Source organism: Aulonocara stuartgranti (assembly GCF_965226115.1).
Source record: "Aulonocara stuartgranti genome assembly, chromosome: 1".
In the NCBI taxonomy this organism is placed as follows: Eukaryota; Metazoa; Chordata; class Actinopteri; order Cichliformes; family Cichlidae; genus Aulonocara; species Aulonocara stuartgranti.
This window is the reverse complement of record NC_138939.1, coordinates 33,194,930-33,220,366: the sequence shown is the minus strand read 5'-3', so window position 1 is coordinate 33,220,366 and position 25,437 is coordinate 33,194,930. Positions and strand designations below refer to the sequence as shown.

At 42.9% G+C, this 25,437-nt stretch overlaps 2 protein-coding genes across 7 annotated transcripts in view; one reads left to right on the top strand and one right to left on the bottom strand.

Moving 5' to 3' along the window:
• The window catches only part of LOC309708055 (uncharacterized protein), a gene marked incomplete at its 3' end in the record, with an annotated part of 236,146 nt that extends 225,467 nt beyond the window's left edge, over positions 1-10,679 (top strand). Inside the window, exons 2-3 of one of the 3 annotated variants that reach the window (XR_014277157.1) lie at positions 9,059-10,046; positions 10,126-10,186. Coding sequence is in view for 1 of the 3 variants with exons in the window: in XM_082535793.1 (XP_082391919.1) it covers positions 9,304-9,358; positions 10,126-10,679 (609 nt within the window). Of the gene's footprint in view, positions 1-8,807; positions 10,047-10,125 lie in introns of those variants that run through there. The other 2 variants (XR_014277158.1, XM_082535793.1) reach the window with 2 other exon arrangements.
• A 224-nt stretch (positions 10,680-10,903) lies between these two features.
• LOC309707747 (uncharacterized protein) lies at positions 10,904-22,963 on the bottom strand (the record flags this gene model as incomplete). 4 transcript variants are annotated; one of them, XM_082535254.1, is made up of 6 exons in its annotated part: positions 22,287-22,963; positions 22,099-22,180; positions 21,945-22,007; positions 21,760-21,822; positions 21,477-21,643; positions 10,904-11,016 (listed from the first exon to the last, which is right to left on the bottom strand). In XM_082535254.1, exons 1-6 carry the CDS (start codon positions 22,300-22,302, stop codon positions 10,904-10,906), a joined length of 504 nt encoding a protein of 167 aa, XP_082391380.1. In that variant the 5' UTR covers positions 22,303-22,963. The 4 variants fall into 4 exon arrangements, with proteins under 4 accessions (XP_082391380.1, XP_082391377.1, XP_082391378.1 ...); XM_082535251.1 differs by lacking the exon at positions 10,904-11,016 and having other exon boundaries at positions 14,774-21,643; positions 22,099-22,192; positions 22,287-22,548; XM_082535252.1 differs by lacking the exon at positions 10,904-11,016 and having other exon boundaries at positions 14,774-21,643; positions 22,287-22,548.
• Between the last annotated feature and the right edge of the window lie 2,474 nt (positions 22,964-25,437).

Below are 25,437 nucleotides of genomic sequence, written 5' to 3'. Positions count from 1 at the left end.
GACAAAAACTGTCTAACAAAATACAAGTGCTGAAGAACAAACTCTGCCAAAAGGAGACGCAATGACTCTTCTAGATCGAAATGTCTCCCAAAATAAGTGCGCTGTTTTACTGTTTAAAAGTTTATAAATATATATATGTTGATCCTTGTTTGTAAATATTTTGTCATAGCTTTTAATATTTAAGAGATTTACTGAACGCCATTTTTCTATTGATTGTGGAAAAGAAAACATAATTCAGAAACTGAGTTTTTGGAACTGGGGACAAAATTACGCAGATGGATATATTTTCTTGTTTCACAACATTTTCTTCAGTTTGAGTTGCTGTGGTAATTCTGCAGACTGTAGCCATTGCAGACCTACAACTGTAGATCCTGAAATCATTCTGTCAGGTTTGACATCCTACTCCTCACTACACTGTCACTTAGTTGAAACTGGAAAGTTGTTTCAGATGTTTACATTTTATTTTACACACTTCATTTAATGTTGCATTATGCAGTGTTGTTTCCCTGTTTAAGCTTTGCCTCGTTGAAGGCTTTTGTTCAAGTTGTTAAAGCAACACAATTTTTTTTTTGTATTTACACTTCATATTAGTTCTTTTTTTTTTTTTTTTTTTTTTTTTTTCTTTGGCCTGTCCCGTTTGGCTCTTTTGCCATCAGAATTGTTGTCTAAAGGCAAAGAAAGATGCCCAACGGATTTACTTTACCAAACTGACCATCCCAGCCTTGCCGTAATGGTCCATTTGATTCACCTTTTATTGTTTATTTTATTTTCACTTACTGAATACGGGACAGACTTGACTGGGGGAAAGAAGGGGAGAAAGAAAGAGGGAAAGAGAAACAGCTGAGAAGAGGGACGGGGGAGAAGGGCAAAAGACAAAAACCAACAGAACGGGCAGAGAAAAAAAAAATGCATATATCAATCACCTGGATCACCTGCTGAGAAAGAAAAAAGAAAGCAAGCAGAAGAGAACAAGAGTAATAGAATAAACAACATCACAGTGATATATGGGAATATGACAGTAAATACTAAATGTTAAACATTATTGTGCAGCACATAAGATCAACAGAACACAGTGTGCTTTGAGGTAGGAGCCAAAAAGGGTGTAGTTTGTGGGTGTGATCACCCGTGTGTACACCTGTGAGCATGGACGCGCTTGTTTTTTGTTTTTTAAAAGGTTCCTTCATGTAATAATCTGCTAGAGGGTGTGGGGGGGCCACAGCCCCGTCCTCCAGGGCGTGAAGCAGGTGTGGAGGAGATCAAAACTCCAGACATCCAGAGGCCCCCAGAACACAAGAGACCAAGGAAGACCAACAGAGGGGCAGCTGCGCCACTGTCCCGGAAAGAGCTGAGGAGAGTCCCAGATGAGGGCTCACTCAGCAGCCGCGGAGCAGAAGCCAGGGGGAGTTGCAGTGACGCGCCCGTGAGCTCCGCCGGCAGCCAGCTGCGCCTGAGTGACCGAGCCCCAGGCCGAGAGGCCGGGGGCACCCCACCTCCAAAGTGGCCCGAGCGAGCCCCAGGCTCCAGGCCCCGATAAGCGGCCGCCAAGGAGTGAGCCGGTGTGTACCTGGACGCCCATCCCCGGACACAAAGAACCACCAACGCACCGATGTCTGAGGGGGTCCGCCACTGGCAGGGGAAGTGGTGGTAGGGGGAGATAGGCCTCCAAACCTTGGAGGGCCTGAGATGTCCCCAGAGAGGTGGCGCCTGACACCCAACCTGACATATAGACACAGACATACAGGCACACACAGATACAAACATCCATTCCCACCCTCATGCTCTCATATGCACTTACTCCACACTCAACCAACGTGGAGACAGACATAAAGAGACGTTGTACACATGATCACACTCCCCAAGCGTACTCTACAAACCGGGTCTAGGTGCCCCCGCCCCTGGAGGGGGGAACTGCACCCAGACCCAGGTGGTGTTTCCCTTTTCCCTGCGGTGGGGGGAGGCAGACCGCCCCGACTCCGCAGCAGCAGGAAGGCTCCACACTCCAGACCGCAGTCGGACGGCCAACTCCTCCTCCTAGTCCTAGCCCCCCTGCTCCAGCAGGTCGCAGAGAATGGGGGTGAGAGAAGACTCCAAACCTCCTTCATATTAGTTCTTGTGTACCAGGTTTCCATTGTAGGTCAAGGATCTTGAGTGTTATAAACGTTAAAGTGTATGTGCAAACAAATGTGAAAAGGTTCTAAGGTTGTCACCTGTACTCAAGTTAAGTGCTGGAGTTTTGGTCTTAGCATTTAATTAAGAATATTTTGAGATTTGCTATATAAATTTTTTTTATTGTAAAATTTATTATGTAATAGAAAACTTATAATTCTGAATCAGATTTTTGTAACTGGGGACTAAATCGTTTTTACCTTTTTTTGTCACTTAAGTATTTTCTGTAATTGCATTATACAGTGATTTTTAAGTAGCTGTGGTAAATCTGCAGATCTGACTATAATCACAAGTTGTATTGAATTTGACATCTTACGGCATACTACAATGTCACTTTGTTGAAACTCGGAAAGTTGTTTCCAATGTTTAAATTTTGGTCATGCACTTTAAGCATTTAATATTGCCTTATGCAGTGTTGTTCCCTGTAGAAGCTTTGCCTTGTCAAGGCTCACCGTAAATAAAGTTGTTGATGCAGCACCCTTTTTTTGCATTTGCACTTTATGTAAGCTTTGGTGTAGGAGTTTTCTATTGAAGTGCAAGGATCTTGAATGTTATAAATGGTAACGTGTGAGCAAGTGTAAAAAGGTTTTTGAGTTGTCACCTGTACTCTGTAGTTAAGTGTTAGACCTTTGCTGAAGACCTCTGAAAGGTCCAAACACCTAATTACAATGTATAGATGACAACTCGGGAACCTTTCTAGACTTGTTTTGTTGATACCTAAACATTTAGCATATAGATGAAACTATTAATTAAATCATAATTAATCAAATTAATTAGGTCCAAAACGCAATCTAAATGGTGCCATTAAATTCAAATTAATATTGTCAATTGAACCTAAAGCAATACAGTTAATAAAATGAACGAAGTGTTTAAATTCTAATTAATGGTGTTAAATAGTAACAACGAAAGGAAAGCTGTTGCTTTTATAGAACAATTTCACTTCTGATATACATCACCATTGAAATTGCAGATAACAACCATATTGATTTGTTTAATTGACCAGGTTTTGTGGAAAAGATTGCCTTAACTTTGTCAATTAAATCCAACGTTTTATTTCTTAGAGTGTGTATAGCAGGCGGATGTTTGCCATGGTGCAGGTGTGCCGCAGCGGTCAGTGGAAGAATCCGCAGTTTGTCTGTGAATTTCCCATTCCTTGATAGCGTACTCGGTACTTGCTCGGTAGTTAAGTGTTTTTTTTGCTGTAAAATTAACGCAGTAGTAACGCAGTAATGCAGTGTACTACGCAAGTTTGAATATAAATAGAATTTCTTTATCAATAAAGTTTTCATTTTTCTATAGCAAGAGTCTGATGGTGACAGATATGAGGAAACTGCCCCTGACATCTCTCTTGGTCATGTTGAAGTGGATTATGCCCCTCCACTTAATAGGTCAAGGGACTCTGCATTAATATTTCGCCACAGAAAACACACCAACTCAAAAGGCAAAGGAAACAGGGAAATTGAACCTGTTCCACTTTCTGAGGATCCTTTGATCTGGTGGGAGGACCATGAAGGGGAATATCCTCTTTTGGCTCTCCAACCTGTTAAGGTTCAAATATTGAGGAAGGAGAGTACAAACAACCATGGTCCAACAAGAGCTTGGTCAAATTGATTTTAATGAATACACGCGTGGGAAGACCAGTGCCTGTCCGCAGACAGAAATTGATCTTCGACTTAATCCAAGCATAAACAGATATTTTATACCATCAGGGTTTGAATTAATGACGCCCCTTCATACGTCACAGACAGAATATATGCATACGTCAAATCAAAACCACAATGACTTTTAACACAGTTTAAAAGAACATTATCTCTGTCTCGTCTGGAACACGAGCCCTACATCCTGCAAGACACTGTTCCTCTTTTGCAAGAAACTGTTCCCCTTTTGCAGAGACAAATATGACAAACCTCTCACCTATAAATGAGTCTAACTAGTGTGTGTGTGTGTGTGTGTGTGTGTGTGTGTGTGTGTGTGTCGACCTTACATGCTCTCTCAATTCACCCGTTGCACTTCTGACCTTTCACCAGAACAGAGGCTCATCCTTATGTGTAACAACCTAACCGAAACTATATGTACTATGTTGAATAAATGTTATAATCAAGAACTTCTGCTAAAAGCTTAATAAAAGAATATAAAAGTATAACAGACGATTTGAATAACCTAGTTATTCACATAGCCTCGTCTAACCAGCTCCTCAGAATAACCTGCACTTAGACCCTGCTTTCGGTTTCACTTCTGCAAACGCACGCTCTGCAAACCTGCAGTTTCCTGTCACTCTGACTCTGTACAGAGTGTACTCAAAATCAACAGAATCAGCACATACACACTTAAGATTATAACAAGCATTCAAAAGCATTTAAGATTATAGATTCAACTCAACAGTTTAAAGTGGTTATCACTGCACCTGTAATAAAGGCTAATCGGGTGCCAATATGTTTAAACATCTGAATGCACTATCAATGCTGATGATGAGTATTAACAATAGCAGCAAAATATCTCTCCACTCTCTATACTCCCTCTCTCGACCTCTGGAACTCCAGAGGTCGCAATACATTGTGTTGGGTCACTCCTCGGCCCACTCAGCTGCTTGCATGTCCATCCATGGCATCCATGCATAACATTAGGTTTCTCTCAGTCCCTCTCTTGTGGTCCATCAGGCCTCGGGCCTCCAGGATCCTCACCCCCCTTCTGGTCGCCGAGATCTTCTGCAAAGCAAACAAAACACCTTTTCCTGCACCTCCCTAACTTATCATGTTTGGGACTCTTTAATCAAAAGCATGATCCTAATTATGTTCTTTACTTATTGACTTGTATTTATGTATATTCCTCAACATTACTCATCATTTTAAAACTCTTAACACGCTGCTTTCACGTCCGGTTGCTCACTCTATTTTCCCTTATCTGATCATCAACATCCTGTACACAAACTGTCGCTGCTGCCAGTGCCTTCACTCTGACCTAAAGTCACCTTTTTAACAAGAAAATCATTATAAGCGCCTATTCTACTAAAAGCTCCAAGAGAAAACAACCATTTTAATCAATTAAGTTTAAGCATATAAGCAATTACTCATGCATACATTTTATCATAGCTAAACGCTGCCTTGAAACAACTCCTGTGTGTTAACACTAACTTCATTTTAACCTCACATTTCCTATGTTATAACCTGTTTTTGATATAGCCTTTTTATTTCATTTTGTTCCTTTTAATGTAACAATACCTCCTAATTCTAGTTTATCAGACTTAACCAAAATATATGCTTTGGTTCTTCTTTAAAGCAAGAAACTCCTACTCAGTTCCTCTTTTCTTTCACTTGTTACAGGGCCAGCTCAAGTTCAGTTAAACGCGAAATTAATTTGAGGCCTTTTGCCTGGAATCAATACTGTCATGTGTGTTTATCGAGTCTATATGTCTGTGTAATGGAGACCAGGGGTTCCATTACCTGGTTGGTATTGTTAATAATAAATTGTTGGATTGGGAATTTAAAATATGGTAATAAAGAAAACACATTAGTTCTTATGGAGTCTTTTATTAGGTTATTTGACATACGATTAAATTGACAGCTTGTAACAGAAAAGAGACAGTGGGACTGGCCATCCTACCTGTGTCGGAGAAGAGCCAAAGTTAGAGCTGTTTGCAGTTAATCATTTATCAATAACCTAAACATATGTGAAATGAGAACTTGTAAAGGTACTCACCTGTCCTGGTTGCTTCTTGCAGGATGTGGAGCAAAAGAGTGAAAGCGGCTCAATCATCTGAACTGATGATCTTGGAGCAATTTCTGAGGATGGTCCACCCAGATCTGGAGGTGTGGATCAGGGAACGTGCCCCCAAATCTGCAGAGGAGGCTTCACAGCTGGCGGAAATCTTCATCTCTGCCAGAACAGGATCGAGAGGAACCACCTTTGGCCGGGACAGCTTCATGACTGGACAAAGTAAGTCTGATTGGGGTGTAAGGAGTGGTGGTATAGGCCAGAGTAGAAGTTATCCTGGAAGCAGACATTTTGTTTCTGGTAAAAGTAACAACACTAAAAAGTCACATTCAGGTTCAAAATCAGATGTTAGATGTTATCACTGTAACCAGATAGGCCACACTCAGTATACCTGCCCAGCAACAACACAAAGTAGGCCATCCCTTTTGTGCTCAGCCCCCAGACCCACATTGCCAGGTCCTGATCATGAAGCAGTGAGAACAACACCTGTACTTGTTAATGGTCAGCGTGAAGAAGCACTCTTAGATACAGGGAGCTTTCAGTCAGTGGTTTTGGCTAGTTTAGTACCAAGAGAGCTATGGAGTGACACAAGGACTAAAATAAGCTGTGTACATGGTGATGAGAAGGATTATCCCATGGCTGAGGTGTATTTGACTGTAGGTGGCCAGACATTTCTCCTGCCAGTGGCTTTAGCACCCAGACTAGCATATGCAGTGATATTGGGATTAGATATACCTACACTGCTAGATTTGGTGTCTAATGAAGTTCCGGGACATTTGCATACAGTTCATGTAGATCAGGACCACAACATACAGAAGCAAGACATTATTCTGCAGGCACAGCCAGAAAGTGCAATCCCCAGTTTGATCACCACAAGAGCTCAGAGTGCAAATGACCCGTTAAAAGAGCTACCTTTCTATGATGAAGAATTAGAAGTAAGCCCAGCAAAGCCAGCTAAATCTCGAGCGCAAAGACGAAGAGAAAAATTTAGGGGTTCATCCAGGTTAGAGGGTGTAGACCAGAGCCCCAACCTCCCTCTGGAACTTGATATCCCACCAGATATCTCTTCACTTCAACGGGCAGATCCATCATTAAAATCCTGGTTTGATAAGGTTGATGGACAGGTGCGAGGGACAGTAGATGTGTTGGCAGATGCAACCTATGTGTTGAGAAATGGTGTCCTTTATGAGTGTAAAGGCAAGACTGAAGCCATAGCATTACCACAGGCACTAAGAAACAAAGTCATGGAACTTGGTCATTCTGTACCTTGGGCAGGCCATCTTGGTTTTCAGAAATCTCTACATAAGATTGCAAGCCATTTTGTCTGGCCTGGCATGTACACTCAACTACAGCAGTTTTGTAAGTCGTGTCAGATATGTCAGCTCACCCTAAATAAAGGAGTGGCCCGTGCCCATCTTCAGCCATTGCCTGTCATAGATACACCTTTCGAAAGAATAGGAATGGATGTAGTGGGGCCCCTTGAAAGAAGCTCATCAGGTACCGTATTGTCACGACCATAAGGCGCACTTAAAAGCCTTAGATTTTCTTCAAAAAGTACGGCGCGCCCTATGGCGCAGTGTGCCCTGTGTGTTGTAAGGAGGACGTAGTAGAGAACACCATGAGAACGCTAAAGGGTGAAGTGTGGGCGTTGATCGTATATACCGGGACAATCGCACATACCCGTATAAAAGGACAGGTATGTGCATTATGTGGAACATCGTTGTTTTAACAACCCTGAAAATGGCAAAGAGACACGCTTATGAAGCACAGTTTAAACTGAAGGCCATCAGCTATGCGGAGGAACATGGAAATCGAGCAGCGGCGAGAGAATTTAAGATTAACGAATCGATGGTTCGCAAATGGAGGAAGCTAGAAAACGAGCTCCGGCAGGTCAAGAAAACGCAGCTGAGTTTCCGCGGACATAAGGCGAGGTGGCCCGAGTTGGAGGAAAGACTCGAGCCGTGGATCATCGAGCAAAGAACGAGCGGGAGAAGCGTTTCGACGGTCACCATTCGGCTAAAAGCAGTTTCACTTGCTGAAGAGATGAACATTGAACATTTCCGAGGAGGTCCGTCTTGGTGCTTTCGTTTTATGAAACGGTGCCATTTTTCCATCCGGAACAGGACTACGGTAGCGCAGCAACTTCCAGCGGATTATAAGGAAAAGCTGGCCATCTTCCGCTCCTACTGCAGCAAACACATCCAGCCCAGCCACATCACAAACATGGACGAGGTCCCGCTCACTTTTGACATCCCGGTGAGTCACACTGTGGAGAAGAAGGGGACCAGCACGGTAGCGATACGCACAACGGGGCACGAAAAGTCTTCTTTCACTGTTGTGCTTGGCTGCCATGCTAATGGACAGAAACTGCCGCCTATGGTGATTTTTAAGAGAAAGACTTTGCCTAAAGAGAAGTTTCCAGCAGGAATCATCATTAAGGCAAATGAAAAGGGCTGGATGGATGAGGAAATTCAGACACAGAGGATGAGGACTTCCATGGGTTTGATTGATGATAAAAATGTGAGTACCAAACTTCGTTTTGCTCCTGCTTTATTTTTAAATACGCACACTTGTATGCTTGTGTGTTGTTGATGATGACGATTACCGGTAATAGAAATGTGAGTAAGGTACCGAACTCAGGTTTGCTCCCGCTTTATTTTTAAATACGCATACGGTACTTGTATGCGCCCTATGATCCAGTGCGCCTTATGTGTGTGTTAAATACAGTAATGGCACACATAACTGAGACTGCGCCTTTTAGCACAGTGCCTCTTTTGGTCGTGAAAATACGGTAATCGTTACATCTTGGTCATTTGTGATTATGCCACTCGTTATCCTGAGGCTTTCCCCCTAAGATCAATGAAAGCGAGACAGGTTGCCAGTAGTAATACGATGGCACCTATCCAAGATGGCGGCCAACTGAACGATGGCACCTATCCAAGATGGCGGCCAACCAAACCGGTTTGAGAACCGGTTTGACCGGTTTCGTGCGTGTGCGCATGCGCGTTCAGTAATTCGATGGCACTAGTCCAAGATGGCGGCCAACCAAACCGATTTGACCAGTTTCGTGTGTGTGTGCGCATGCGTGTTCAGGTGTTCTTACCCTCTGGGCGGGAACGACTCCTCCTAGTGGGATGTGCTAGGTTGTATGGGTATAAAAGCGATCCTTTCACATTCTAAGAGCATCACCGCCACGGTCTGAGGAGCACCGACACATCGCGCTAAGGATCCCCGACGCATCGACCTAGAGCACCGACACATTGCGCTAAGGATCCCCGACGCATCGACCTAGAGCACCGACACATTGCGCTAAGGATCCCCGACGCATCGACCTAGAGCACCGACACATTGCGCTAAGGATACCCGACGCATCGACCTAGAGCACCGACACATCGCGCTCGCTAAGGATCCCCGACGCATCGACCTATGGAGCTCGGAATGACACCCAGCCAGGACATCGCCCATGCCATAGGCACTCTAGGTATGTCTTCAGGAGTATGCAGTCGGGGTCCTCAACGTAAAAAGCAACGCTGTGGAAACGCCGCAGATGGAACTGTATTCAAGTTAGAATATCGAGGCGTCGAAGGGTATGTGTATGCCATTAAATATACCGAAGGGACAGTTGTGCTTAGTGTAGATTGTGGTGAGGGATTGTTTTGGGGGGAAGCCCAAGTCATGTCTACTAAAAACTGGAAGCTCTTCCGCACCGTAGTGTGTGCGGACCTGGACAATGTGGGTTTCCCAGAGCTGCTGTATGTTTCCCAGTGGAACAGTGCATCAGGCCCTGAGCTTTACAGGGTTGAGGCTGATCGTTTCAATCGCAACCCCGACGACTTTATTTTTCTCAGTGTATGTGATGACAGGGATAGTCTTATTGCTTCCAGAGGGCTTGAAAACTGGAGGTTAAATCCATACCCTCTAAACCTCGAAGAGCGCACAAGATGGTTTAAGGACTTGTTTTTTATACAGTGGTGCGACTGGAGAGGTTTGTCGCGTCTGTTTAGCCAGATTGATGACGCGATCAAGAAGGACAGACTCAACACTGCGTACGAGAGTATTAGAAAGCGCCTTGTTTTTGACGATCTGGCGAGTTGTCCGAAGACTGGTTTGCCTGGTACCCTGTGTAAACCTAAAATCATAAGACCTTCCGACAGCTAAACAATAAACTGGTAGGTTTAATGTGTGGGTGTGTGGGGTTGAGTGTGTATCTATGTGACAAATTAAGAGCTTGTGGTTTTCATTTTACAGAGAATGACACGCCCTCGTGGGACCTGTTGGAGTCACCATCAACAGAGCTGCTAATCCCGACCCTCCAGACTCCACCACCCTCACCACAATGCTCGCAGGACCCCCTCATATCAGACCTGTGGGATGAAACTGTAATCGACATCAAACTCGCAACTCTCCACCTGTTAATGTTGGCTTTGAATGAGTTTATACAAGAGACATGTTACGGATGCCAAACAGGCCACCCCAGTCAGGTGCAACACAGCTGCTTGCAGGAATTGTCTGAGTATTTCTTCGACACCTACTATGATGATGTGATGATAAGGCTCCAGACTGAGCGATTCATCCCTGCCATCCGGCTGTTTGTACGCTCATCCACTGCAGATGGGTCTGGAACACAAATCCGCAGAGTTGCAGAACACATCATGTGTGAACTGAGATCAGAGCGATATATAGTATGCGCCATTAATGACAACATTGGGCACCTGCTAGATGCAAGTACTTGCGCCCGCCGTGTTAAACCAGCCATGCTCCGCATGATTGGAAACTACTGGGCTGGGTTACATCTGGTTTAATGTGGGGTGTCCAAGTATCCATTGTCTGTGATTGTGTCTTTGTGAAAATTAAATAAAAAGACTTGTTAACATCAACATCATAGTCATTTGTGGTTTGTAAATCATGGAAAGCACATTGCATAAAATATATCACGATCCAGCCCATCCTGCGGGGTTAGCCAGTTTAAATAAGCTACGTATAGCGGCAGGGGAGGCATCAGGTGTAACACCTCCACTATCTCAGGTCAAACATTATTTAGAACAAGACGACACCTACACACTCCATAAACCTGCGAGGATCCATTTCCCCAGAAATAGAGTATTGGTGACAGGGGTCGACAAACAGTTTCAAGCCGATCTGGTTGACATGTGTGAATATGTGACAGATAATGATAATGTGAGATATCTGCTAACATGTATAGATGTATTCTCAAAATACGCATGGGTTAGATGCCTAACAAACAAGACAGGGTCTGTTGTATCAGCTGCTTTTGAAGATATACTTAGTGAGGGTAGGATCCCTGTGAAACTACAAACAGATGAAGGCAAAGAGTTTTATAATGCAACCTTTAAACAGCTAATGAAGCGATATAATATCAAGCATTTCTCAACAGCTAGCGAGGTTAAATGCAGTATTGTCGAGAGATTCAATCGTAGCTTCAAGGGTAGAATGTGGAAGTACTTAACATCAGCCAACTCCCGGAGATATGTAGATATCATACCAGATCTCACACAAGCATATAACAATGCTTATCACAGATCTATCCAAATGGCTCCGGCAGAGGTGAATAAGGATAATGAGAAGTCGGTCTTCAACGCGCTGTACAAAACGAGGCCTCAGAGGGAACTGCGCTTTAAATTTAATATCGGTGACACTGTACGAATATCAAAACTGAGAGGAAAGTTTCGAAAAGGATACGAGCAGACCTACACCGATGAGATTTTCACAGTCAAGGAACGTATAGGGAGACAGCCCCCAGTGTACAGACTAGTGGATCTAGCAGGAGAGGTATTGAAAGGGTCATTTTATGAGCCTGAGATACAACGTGTGGTTGTTGATGAAAACAAAACATTTAAAATTGAAAACATATTGGCTAGAAAAAAAGTGGGTCGGAAAAAGCAGGTGCTAGTGAAATGGCTAGGATGGCCCAACAGCTTTAATTCGTGGATTCCAGAAAAAGACATCGTTGAGGCGTAATTAACTCAGATGACGCAGCTCTACACACATTCATTCAACACTGAGCATAGACTGAGAAAGCATGAATAAAAAGAACAACAATGCAGGCTTCTATGTAAGCCTCTTCTCGAATGCTTCATCACATGTTTACCCGGGTAATAAGATATCTAATTTTAGAACAAAGCTAGCAAAACCTATTGTTTTGGATCAGCCATATGAGGTCGCTGTTATAGAGATACAGTACCCACGCATATGGCGGACTTTTCCACAATCAGATTCGGAAGTGGAAATTCATGACCCCGTCAAAGACGGAACCATAGCCATAACCATGATCGAACTGTCTGTGGGCCATTATGCATCTGTGGAACAGATAATAAAAGAATTTAATTTTAAATGTCAACAGCACCAAGCCACTGGAGACATTAAAATGCAGTACAACGCCGTTAGTAACCATGCCTGTGTTATGGGGCCTAGGGGGACTATTCTCACATTTAGAGGGAGACTGGCGGAAATCCTAGGATTCAAAACAGGAGAACCGTTTGCACTTCATTATAAAAACACATATGCCCCGCACCCCGCAGACATATACGGGGGAAAATATAACATCTTTATTTATGCAGATATCGTTGATTACCAGCTTGTGGGTGACGCCCACGCGAGGCTATTAAGAGCTATAAATATTACAGACGATGACCGCCGGTTGCCTATTCTACAATTTGACAGCCCACACTACACACCTGTGTCAAAGACATTAATCGACGACATAGAAATTGATTTGAAAGACGATCGAAATCAACACATACCCTTTTTATACGGCAAAGTGTTTGTCAAGTTACACTTCCGACCGATAACACAGCATTTTTGAAAAAAAAAGGATGGCCGTCTACAACTCTGATGACTCAAAATATGTAAAATACTACTTATCACAGGCTGGTGGAGAGCTCGGAGGGTATGTTGGGACCAGTACACAATATGGGACAGGTCTGGGTGGGTTGTTCCGTAGCTTGTTTAGATTTGCAGTACCGCTGTTTAAAAAAGGAGTCAGCATAGTCAAACCACACCTAAAAACAGCCGCATCGGGCATAGTGTCTGATGTCATAACCAACATAACCAGACCCTCAACCACTAAGCAGGACGGTAACGGCTTGTATGTGTATACGCCCAAACCATCTAAGACCCCACCCCCAGGGCAGCCGTTGTCTAAAAAGCGTAAAACCACAAAACCTAGCAGGAGAGCCACCAAACGGACACCGTCACGCAGAGTGAAGAGACCCAGAACCACTCGTTCAAAAACTGCAGCGCTTGACATATTCTAAATGGCACTGTTACACAGTCATTCTGGAGAATGTGTAAAAACAGAGCTCGATCTTTTTACTGTCCCATACACACAGACTAGCATTGAGAAAAGTACATTTATTGAAATCCCACCTGTATCTGCAATCACTGATGGAGGGCCGATCGAGTTTTACATCTCATCGTCGGGTGAAGATTACCTGGATCTAAATGACTCATATATCTACACACGGGTGAGAATCACAAACGCTGATGGCTCAAACCTGGCTAGGGACGCTAATGTAGGATTTATTAATTATCCTGGATGCAGCATATTTAGTCAAGTCGATATTAATTTGGGAGACCGGCTCATTAGTCAATCATCCAATACATATCCATACAGAGGTGTGATAGAATGTCTTATCAATTATAATAAGGACACTTTAGACACACAGTTCAGCACCGGGTTATTCTGTAAGGATACAGCATCACACATGAATGACACATCTATAGAAGGAGAGAACCAGGGTCTGATGACCAGAGGTGGCTACACAGCAAATAGTAGTATTGTTGAATTGATTGCACCAGTACATGCAGACCTGTTTTTTCAAGAAAAACTGTTACTTAATGGAATCGACCTGTCGCTGAAATTTGTGCGCTCTAAAGACGAATTTGCTCTCATGACAGCGGATGCCAATGCATACAGAGTTAAAATTGTCTCAGCCAGTCTCTTTGTCAAGAAAGTTAGTGTATCACCTAGCGTCAGACTTGCACACAGCAAGGCATTGCACCATGCAAACGCAAAATACACGGTAGACAGAGTATCTTTAAAGACCTTCTCCATACCTGCAGGGGCTAGAATATCAACAAATGACAATTTATTTATGGGTAGGATACCTAAATTTGTCATCATTGCATTCATAGACAATGAAGCATACACAGGCTCCTACCAGCGTAATCCATTTCATTTTGAAAACTGCGATATAGAATTTATGTCTTTATATGCTGATAGTCAGGCTTATCCTGCTAAACCATTCCAGCCAAATTTCCAGAGAAAACACTATATCAGAGAATTTTACCAGCTGATACAAACCACAGGAAGACATTTAAAGGACAGATCGTTGGCCATAACACGTGACGACTTTGGTAACGGCTACACTTTATTCTGTTTCAATCTGGAAGCTGACGAAGGACATTCAGGGAATGTGTCGTTAATTAAAACTGGGAACGTGAGATTGGAAACCCGTTTCAGAAATCCACTACCCCGTACAGTGAACCTCTTGTGTTATTCTGTATTTGATTCAGTCATTGAAATATCTAACATGAGACAGGTGCTCTTGGACTACTATTGAGACAAAAACGGTCATGAACACTATAGAACTATCAGCCGTGGTCGGCGGCATTATCAATAAAAACACACATTTCCTAGGCGTGTTAGCCTATGATCAACTAACCACTGAACGGCTTCAAAGACTCCCTGCTATGTGTATTGTAAACACCCACCCTTCTACGATGCCAGGGGAACATTGGCTTGCTGTTTATATTTCGAGAGACAGACGCGGTTATTTTTTTGATAGTTTTGGTCACTCGTTAGACAGTTTTCCCCCAGCAATAAAGATGTTTCTTCTAAAAAACGGCTCCACTGTTTTATATTCAGGAAAACAAGTGCAGAACGACTTCTCCATCACATGCGGTCAACATTGTGTATTTTTTTTATATCATATGCAAAATGGTGTATCTTATGCCCGCCTGCTTAACATGTATGGGTCTGATTTAATTTGTAATGATGCTATGGTGTGTCGATTTGTCAACAACATACAACCTGTTGCTGTATGCAGTGATTATGTGTGTGTGCAATGTGGATACTGATATGTACTAATGAGAATAATAATAAAAACAACATGAGAGCATGATTTAATCGAGTCAATGGTATTTATTATCAAATCTCGTATATATATATATAGATTCATAACATACTTTGTTTAAACATAAAAGAAATCAAACATTAACCAGTAATAAAAGACATAAAATATTTAACAGTAATAAAAGAAAATAAAACAAAACAATTTAGCAGCAATAAGTGAAAAAAAACACAACAGTAGAAAAACACCAAACAGCAAATATTTTTAGCAGAAAAACAATTTCTGCAATAAGAAAAAAAACCTGAATTCAAAAATCCAACCACTCTACAGGACCCCCCTTTATTTTGTTTTTTTTATTCTTTATTTTTTTTAGTGTACTATGTCGCAGCGGTCCACCGGGGGTGTTCTTTTTTGGTGTGTGTTTTAAAAAACCACGGTCTTCAGACAGTGTGTGATCGGTTTTATACAAGGCGACGGTCTTACGTATGCCTGTGTTAGATATGGCTGATAACGGTATGTTTAAATCTGAGAAAGCTTTTAAAAACTCTGTCCAACCGATAGGTCTCAAACCCTCAGAAGGTGTGTGTGTGGTTGTGACGGCTTTAATTAGATCATAAATGTGTGAACCAGGGATGGTTTGTTTATCAACAACAATTTCGCCTTTGTCATTGTAAGAGATCAAGTGTGGCGAACGGTTCACCGCTGATAGAATAAGTTCTGCATTCCTCCTACTCCTTTTAGGTATGTGTGTTAAAACATTCTCCGCAACAAGATCCCGCACCCCGGCATCACCATGAACAGGCAATGTGTCCGCCGCCTGGGGTTGCACATCCCTGTTAAATTGTTCAGGTAATGATAAAGACAGTACATTCTTTTCACGGGCACCTTGTCTCACAAGGGTGAGGTATCTTTGGAGAATATCGCTGTATTTTTTAGCCTTCTCATACACATCTATGTCAGAATCTTGTAACACTTGTAACATCTCCTTGTCCAACTCGTTCTGAGACTGTTGTCTGATGGTGCCTGTTTGCTGCTGCTGCTGCTGTTGCTTTATTAAGTCCAACTGGTGTTGGGGTACCAAAAACATCTTTTGCACATGTTCCATTTTCACCTGTTTGCTATCAGACTGGTTATGAAAGGGATTGCAGCCCCTAATAACGGCAGTAAAAACCCTCCAGATTGGTTGATTGTCTTTCTCTTTTTCAAAGATTTTATTTTTTTGTCTGCAATCAGTCTGATTATTGTTTTTTTCTTTTTTAGCTGTTTGTACTGCTGATTGGTCAGTGGAATGTTACCATGCAATACATTAAAGGCTATCTCACACAATGCATTGATAAAATCTAAGTTTGAATTACTAATAATAACTCTGCGTAGAGTAGGAGGAGCCCTGTATATCATCTCCAACAGAGACAGATTCCTCCGCATGCGTGATGACATCCTCTCACCTCTTTGCTGATTTTTGTTTTGGAATGTAAACAACCGGACGGTCTGACAGTAAATTTGTTCTGAGTCTTAAATAGTCCGGGGTCTTAGCTTTATAGTCTATTAAAAGATACCCGTATGTTGTCGATGTGGCATCATTAAACGCTTCTATAAAATATTTAGTATTACCCGGAAACATTTGCCTGGCTAAAAGCATAACCTGATATTTATCTCTCGGATTTTTAAACAATATTAGGTAATTAGTGTTCAAGGAAATGGTTCTACTGGATTTTCCCTGAATAAACAAATTCTGAACTAGATATATACAACTCAAATTCCTATGATGCACATACTTTGTGAACACATTTTGTACTTCTAAATTGTTAGCTGCATCGTTCATCACATCGTCTATAATTAACAAATTGTTCTTTTCTGCAGGCAGAAGGGTGTCATCAGCAAGAGATTCGGGTATACCGTTAACAAAGTTTATGTTTCTTATCTTAAGAAGCTGGTCATATAGTGTCTGCCAGCATGAGTATATATACACAATGTTATCAATGCTGCATGATATAATCCTGGAAGAGTTTTCAATTATGTTTTTAACAAAAAAAGTCTTGCCACAGTTACTGGGACCGCTGACCACCATGCTGAACGGATGCTGCAACCGGGCGTCAAACCCCTGTTCTAATTTAAAATCCATAAGGAAGGGTTGTGAAGTCTGGGAGCACACGGCGCTTATTGTAAACAACTTTAACTTTTTTCACAATGGTTTCATTCTTCAAATGAAGCTTCTTTTTATCGCGTCTGATGCTATCAGACACGGCAACTAGGTGTGCGTCTGATGTCTGATTGGCTACAAACTTGCGGACTAAACCTTTCAAGGAGTCGTGGGTGACAACTTTCGAGTTTAATGCATTCAGTGTGACGCCTTTACATTTGACCTGGGTCTTGCCCAGCGATGTGTGATACGCATAACATTTTGGCCCACCGGAAACAAATTCCGCTATGTAATCCTCCACACCATCCTCTCCACAATCTAATTCACTTGTGAGATCCCCCAGAAACGGACCTAGAGGAGGCATCCACTCGCCAGGGCGTGCCGTGAAAATGACACTGTCCGTGTCACAATACAGCACGCGCTGCTGCAAGTTGTCTAGCAAATCATACAGCATGAGTCTGGCGTGTGCAGTGGTCATGGCCCCGACAAAGACATTAACGTCCTTCACACGGGAAGCTCTACCATCAGCGTGGCGCCACTGCACCATTGCGACGTCGTCAGAGATGAAACAAAACTGACGCACGTCGTACTGGTCGCTAAACATTAGCTGGCTAAATCTGGAAGGGTCTGTAATGAGCTCAGATGATGCCATGTTTGACCTCATGCTGAAACGACCCCATAACGAGTTTAACAACAGCTTGTTACAGTTACGAACAGCTTTATTTACACAAATCTTGGATGGGTCTAGCATTATTCCCTCCTTCTCATAATACTCGTCTATGTACTTCTGCTGTTCGTCAGGTGTGTTCACATGTTCAGGATACCCCGAGGCCTCCTGTTTGAGTTTTAGGAAGGCTTTCACATAGTCTTTAAACAATGTGTCGGTCTTATTGGGGAAATGCCACACCTCATCAACAGCAAGAACCCTGTATCCCTTCTCAACAGCTTTTTCAAGCTCAAATGAGACCCATGTGCCTTTCAACACCCGCTCACTGTCACTGTGCCCGCATGCAGTATGCTGGTTCTGGTCTTCAGCACACATGCTGCAGAGTGGAAACATCAGTTTTCCATGGCATCTGTAGGGTAGGACGGGGTGAAAAAGACCCTTAGGTGGGAGCACTGTGCATTTAACAAAGCCGAAATAATTTTCTAGCTTGTCAAAGTTGGTGTAAATGACTTGAGGGTGTCCTACAGGATAGTCTTTTTTAGACTGCACTGTGGGATAGAGACTGGTGAAGTCGTAGTAAAATATTTTTTCATCACAAGCAGTCTTGTGGTACAGCTTTAGAGCATTTGTGCGACCGCCAAAAAGGGCGTCTCGGGGATTCAGGCGTTCTGGCTTTCTGTACGTATGCATGAAAGCCACAACTGCAGGGTCTGTCTGCTTCAAGGCAGCCCATTCACACTCCCACATCACTATTACGCTCACACTGTGTTGTGATCTCAGTGCATCAACTTTGTCACAAAACATGCGATGCAGCAGTCCATAGGATGCTTTGCTGACAGGATTAACTTCACTCTCGGGGTAGCATTTAACACAACCGTGGTGAAAACATCCTGCAAATTCATAAGCTGTATTACTTGTGGGGTCAAAACCGTCCACAAAATACGGTCCAACCCTCTGTTCGCCTCCTCTGAGAGCATGTTTTACCACTTTGTTGGTGGTGTGGGACACATATTGAAGCCATTCAATAGAGACGTTAGAAAACGTCTTGTTCTGCTCAACGTATGCCCCTTCATACGTGAGAGCGAGCGCGTCTCTAGGCAGAAACAGCGTTTTATACACACCCATACTAAATGCAGCCAGGGTGGTATACATGAATGGATCAACTTGAGTACAACCCAGTAGCGTGTCACGATAAATGATGCATGCTTTACGCAGGACATCAACATCGTTAACACAGTAACGCCTGAGTTCAGCCTGAAAATCAAAGGGATTCTGTGAGGCAACCTGGTACCATTCCATGAATCGCACCTTATCGCTTTCAGACATGTGCTCATAGCCGTAGAAGGAGGGGTCTGGGTACGGGCCCACATAACGCTCATTATCCCTCGTATTAAACCTGTGTGGGAAATGGCCCTTCTGCAGGTCTTGAAAACCTAAAGCAGAGGGTATTTTGGCAAGGCCCATGGGCAAAAAGCTGAACGAATCAATCCACCGCTGGTCATAGTCCCTGTCATGCATTAAAATCACACGGCTGCCGCTCATTATGACACTAGGTGTTATGCTCTGTCTGACAAAGTACTCGAGGAGTATGTAGTTATCAAAGCCAGATGCATTATGTGCTATGAAAGTGTACCCACGAAACCTTGGGCGTCTGTAATGCTGCACAAACGCCTCCACACACTTTAATGTATTAAATGTGAACTTATTGCCCTTCAGATCAGACGCACACACAAAGTTAGCCTCGTGTTTACCGTTGTGGTACCGCGTCTCAAAATCATATAAAATGTATTTATCGTTAGGCTTCTGTTTTTCAACAGGCTGTATGAAACACTGATGGTCGGAGTCTCCTGCTAATTTAGGTTCGCGGCAGTGCTCGCATCTAGGCTGCGCACATTTGTGTGGCAATTTCTTGGATTCTCTATATGTGGTGCCACAGTGCATGCAATGTTTCATATTATCACAGGGGATCATGTTGTGTTTTAATTCAGGTAATTTGTGTTGTTGGTAACAGTGTTGTGATTTGCAGATGCGGTTACAGTCGCTGCATTTCACTGTGGGTCCCCTGTGATGTTGACAGAGTGTGTAACATGTGTTACATCTATGTTTACAGCTGTGCTGTAATGGTGTATTATATATACTGTAACAGAAATTACACACATAGGATCCCCCCAAAAAAGCGGTCGGGTTTAAAATCAGGTGGTAATGTTGATTATGGAGATACATCATCAACGTGTTAGGGTTTGGCTCTTCATGTGTGTAAAAACATTCCAGGCGTTTACGCCCTTCTGTGTGGTAATAGATTACAATCTTAATGTTGAAGTGCTTCTCAAATTTACCGACATCAGAGAATGATACTTGCTGTGTGTCGCATAGACCTACTTCAGCATGCATCTGTTTAGCTGTAGCAAGTTTTTCATGCTCAGAGGATGATGAGTTTAATGAATGTGCTATGCATAGGGAGAAGCACAAATTGTTGTTTGTGTTGTTTGGTGTGTATAAATGTCTGCCTTTCTTTGAGAGAATCTCATCATAAGGTATGTGCGCCAGTCTTAAGCGAGACCCGCCACTACTGTTCTGAGCTACCGTGACAATAAACTCTAATTCATCATCACCGATAGATTCATCATTACTCTGCATAACTTGTGCAATTTGATCGAGAAACAGCTCCGGATCATACCGATCATCAGCGTTTAAAACAGCCTGAACATCTGAAGCCAGCGAGGGGCCACGCAGGACCACGTTTAGAACACTGCCCTGTTGGGATCCCGCCACAGCTCTGTCTATCACATTGGCTAAGCACTCGCGCACTCGCGCCGGCACTTGTTCTGGATGATCGAGACTTATACCCCTAAAATCAAGGCGTTCACGCAATTCGCGAGCATTAAAATTAGGTATCTCTCTAATGTGTGACTGAGAGCGGCTGCCGGACCCAGACTGCACAACGGGCTCAATAACAACTGCAGTAGCTGCAGCAGAGGTGACCCGGCTAGATTGTGCATCAGACGCAAAATCACCAGCAGCACAAGCTATATGGTTAGCATCAGTAACAGCAACGGCCCGAGCAACACCAGCTGTACTATCACTATTATTAGCAACAATAGCCCCATCAGCAATAGCAGACGTAGGAACAGTCTGACAAGGATGTGTATCGGATGAGGCTGATGCAGGCACCCTATTAAGTCTAGCTATAATATCGTCTAATTTTTTATCTGTTTCTTCAGCCCACTGCATAAAAGTCTCTAAGTCAAAACATCTAACAGGAGTGGAGGTTCCGTTATTATGTTTAAATAATTTATTTGGAGGGTCCATGGTCTGGATTTTAAAAGTCAGGGACTTGAAATTTTGCTGCAGATGTTGTCTAATGTACTACACACTTTGTTTATGAGTTTGGTAAACTGTTGCCTTTGTACCTGTGCTTCTTGGTGGTATTGATTGAGTCTAGCTTCAATCAAACATAATTTATCAGCTATTGAAGCTATTGAAGCTATATGACTTTGTTCAGCAGGCTGAGCGTCTGGAAGCTTTATGTAAGCATCATACGCCGCTGATATTTGAGAGTCTGTTATGCCGTCTTCTTCGAAATCTATGTGTGAATCAACGCTATTTCTGACACATTCTGGGGTGGTGGGTATATGAACTAGATCAAAATCTGACATGCTGTACTCAAAAACATCAGAGAAATCGCGTGGTAGCCACTCACTCGGGGGTGTTGCAGGTTCGCTGATGAAGATCGGTTCTGACTCTCCACTGTTGCACAAAGCTCCAGGTTTTTGTTGTTCTGGGAGGTCGATACTGCTTAAACATTCCAAAAACGTCTGGAATCGTATGGTGTCCTGATCATTATGAGGAGGGGTGCTGTTCTGCAGTCTGTGAAGATAGATAGACATGTGTTAAAACATATTATACATGTACCCATTTCAAACTGAATAAGCGTGTCTCCCTCTCTATCTCTTTTTATCTAATTTATATATGCCTATGCTTACCTTGTAGTGTGCGTTATTCGGGATGGTCCTGCTTCTCCACACACCCGGTTCTCTGGCGTGGCTCTGTAGGTGTAAAACGGTCAGTTTAGAACATTTGTAATTGTTTAAACCCCTTTAAAAAAAAATACACAACTATACATCCCGTACGTGACAAATAAAATTTGAATTTGAATTTGTATACACACCTGATGTAAGGTAGGGCTCTGTGGTAGCGGTGTCTGAATGTTTTCCTGCTCAGTTTGTTAACCCTGGAACAAACAAAAACGTTATTACATAATTTAAAACAATCGCTAGTTTAAAACATACATACGTTTAAAAATCCAGTAATGCTGTACACACCTTGTGCCTGTTAGAGAACTAGTTCCAGCTGTAAAAGCGCCCGTTTCTAAAGAAAAGGGTCCTGGGCCGTTCTCCCGAACTCCTAAAAATTAAGCTTTTGTTTTAGGAAAAAAAGATAGTTTGAATATCCTATAATATGTTAACATAACACTTTTTAAAAATCCAATAATAGGTTTTGTTTTACTTACCGTTTACGATGTCCATGTTATAAAGAACGATGTTAGTGTTGATGATCGCAAAGAAAATGGTGTGCTCTGCAGCGAATCTTGAGGCGTAAATGGCTCAGGGTATCGGGCTCTGAGCGTGTTTTTTATATAGGGTGGGTGTTTCCAAAAAGAAAGGTATGTCTCCAATCAATTTAAATGAGGCCCTACAGGGCTTTTGTCTTCTCAAGGAATTACAAAGGAGCCGATACTTCAGACAATAGGCGGGGTCCCCACCCGACTGGTATCACCTGCCCCCATTTACCTTGTCGAGGAATTACAAAAAGAGCCAATACTGGCCACTTTAAACAATAGGCTGGACCCTTGTTCGCATGGTACTCTCAACAACTAAGTGATACCCAGCGGTGGGCTTTTACAATCCTGAACAAATTCAAACAATTAGCCAGCTGTTGAAAAGTTGGAGCGGGTCTGGGCGACTGGTTTTAGAAGTATCACTGTAGCGTTTATTTTCTAAAGGGCTGAATGTTATTTGCGACTATCTGTTGTGTTAAAAACTACTCTGAAACCATGAAACCACTTACAGAAGAAATGGCCCGTTTGATCCGTTTTTAAATAAATAAAATGCTTGCATCGGTGCATGGTGTGACACCAGAATCACAAAATGAGTGTATTTAAAAGACGATTAGTTTGAAAAGAGCGATACTGGCTGCTTATAGCATTTATTTTCTAAAGGACTGAATGCTATTTGCGACTATCTGTTGTGTTAAAAACTACTCTGAAACCATGAAACCCCTTACAGAAGAAATGGCCCGTTTGATCCGTTTTTAAATAAAATAATCGCATCAACCCTGGAAAGAAACCCCAGTAGATGTGTAAAAACTAGTTAAATTAAAACTAGGGGTTTGATTAAATGAAACGCTTGTGAACATGCTGACATCACCCATTCAGAAGAAATTCCCATTTGTGCCGTTTATAAAATAAAATGCATGCCTCACCGCAAGCTGAGACATTGTCAGATTTAGAAAATTAGTGTGATTAAAACACTATTACCAACACTTTTGACTAGAGCACACCCTCTTTGTTAAGGCGCACTGTGAACCAAAACAGCTTCCACTCCGCCAAGAATGAAACAAGATGTCTCCAATCAATTTAAATGAGACCCTACAGGGCTTTTGTCTTCTCAAGGAATTACAAAGGAGCCGATACTTCAGACAATAGGCTGGGTCACCACCCGACTGGTACCAACTGCCCCATTTACCTTGTCGAGGAATTACAAAAAGAGCCAATACTGGCCACTTTAAACAATAGGTTGGGCCCTTGTTCGCATGGTACTCTCAACAACTAAGTGATACCCGCAGTGGGCTTTTACAATCCTGAACAAATTCAAACAATTAGCCAGCTGTTGAAAAGTTGGAGCGGGTCTGGGCGACTGGTTTTAGAAGTATCACTGTAGCGTTTATTTTCTAAAGGGCTGATGAAAAGAGCGATACTGGCTGCTTATAGCATTTATTTTCTAAAGGACTGAATGCTATTTGCGACTATCTGTTGTGTTAAAAACTAGCTGGCTGGCTTTGTCTCACTCTTAGTTCAACATTCCGAAATCCCGATTTTTAAATAAAATGATCGCATCAACCCTGGAAAGAAACCCCAGTAGATGTGTAAAAACTAGTTAAATTAAAACTAGGGGTTTGATTAAATGAAACGCTTGTGAACATGCTGACATCACCCATTCAGAAGAAATTCCCATTTGTGCCATTTATAAAATAAAATGCATGCCTCACTGCAAGCTGAGACATTGTCAGATTTAGAAAATTAGTGTGATTAAAACACTATTACCAACACTTTTGACTAGAGCACACCCTCTTTGTTAAGGCGCACTGTGAACCAAAACAGCTTCCACTCCGCCAAGAATGAAACAAGAAACAAAGAATTGCTTTTAAGAACACATGCATAACTGAATGTTGCGATACACCTAAGTGAAAAAATAGTTTAATTAAAAACCCTATGGTTTGATTAAATTAAAACCCCGTTAAAAACACATAAACTCATATAACCCCTCTGATACCCTGTGGTATTTCCACACCTGAACACGCATGCGCGCACACACACGAAACTGGTCAAATCGGTTTGGCTGGCCGCCATCTTGGACTAGTGCCATCGAATTACTGAACGCGCATGCGCACACGCACGAAACCGGTCAAACCGGTTCTCAAACCGGTTTGGTTGGCCGCCATCTTGGATAGGTGCCATCGTTCAGTTGGCCGCCATCTTGGATAGGTGCCATCGTTCAGTTGGCCGCCATCTTGGATAGGTGCCATCGTATTACTACTGTTGCCAATTGTCTCCTGCAGTTGTTTTCTAGAGTAGGTATAGCTAAAGAGTGTCTGTGAAGGTTCTCAGTCATCCAGGTCATCGTAGTCAAAGGAGCTTGCAAAGAAAAGCGTCTGGACTTCTTTAAGTTGCTTGAAGACGTTTCACCTCTCATCCGAGAAGCTTCTTCAGTTCTAAGGTCAAATGGTGGAGAGTCCCAGATATAAACCTAGTGGGAGTGACCCCCCACAGAGGGACAAAAGGACCCCCTGATGATCCTCTAATCGCCTGAGCCAAGGTGTGAAATTGGGTGTGGGACCCAATCAGCTCCTTGGAGGACAGGACCAACTTCACACCCGATCAGATCTGCACACTGTTAGACCTCTGCCTCACCACTACATATTTGAAGTACAACGAAGGCTTTTACAGACAAAAACATGGCTGTGCCATGGGCTCCCCCGTGTCACCTATTGTAGCCAACCTTTACATGGAGGAAGTGGAAAGGAAGGCTCTTGGCTCTTTCAAAGGAAGAGTACCCAGCCACTGGTACAGATATGTGGACGACACCTGGGTCAAAATCAAGACACAAGAAGTGGAATCCTTCACTGCGCACATTAACGCTGTGGATAAAAACATCAAGTTCACCAGGGAAGACACAAAGGACAACTGGTTGCCTTTCCTGGACTGCGCCGTGCACATTGAAGAGAACGGCAAACTTAACATCGAAATTTACCGGAAGCCCCCACACACGGACCAGTACCTCCTTTTTGACTCCCATCACCCTCTGGAACACAAACTTGGAGTAATTAGGACCCTACACCACCGGGCAGAACATGTTCCCTCTAAGCCTGAAGGAAAAAAGAAG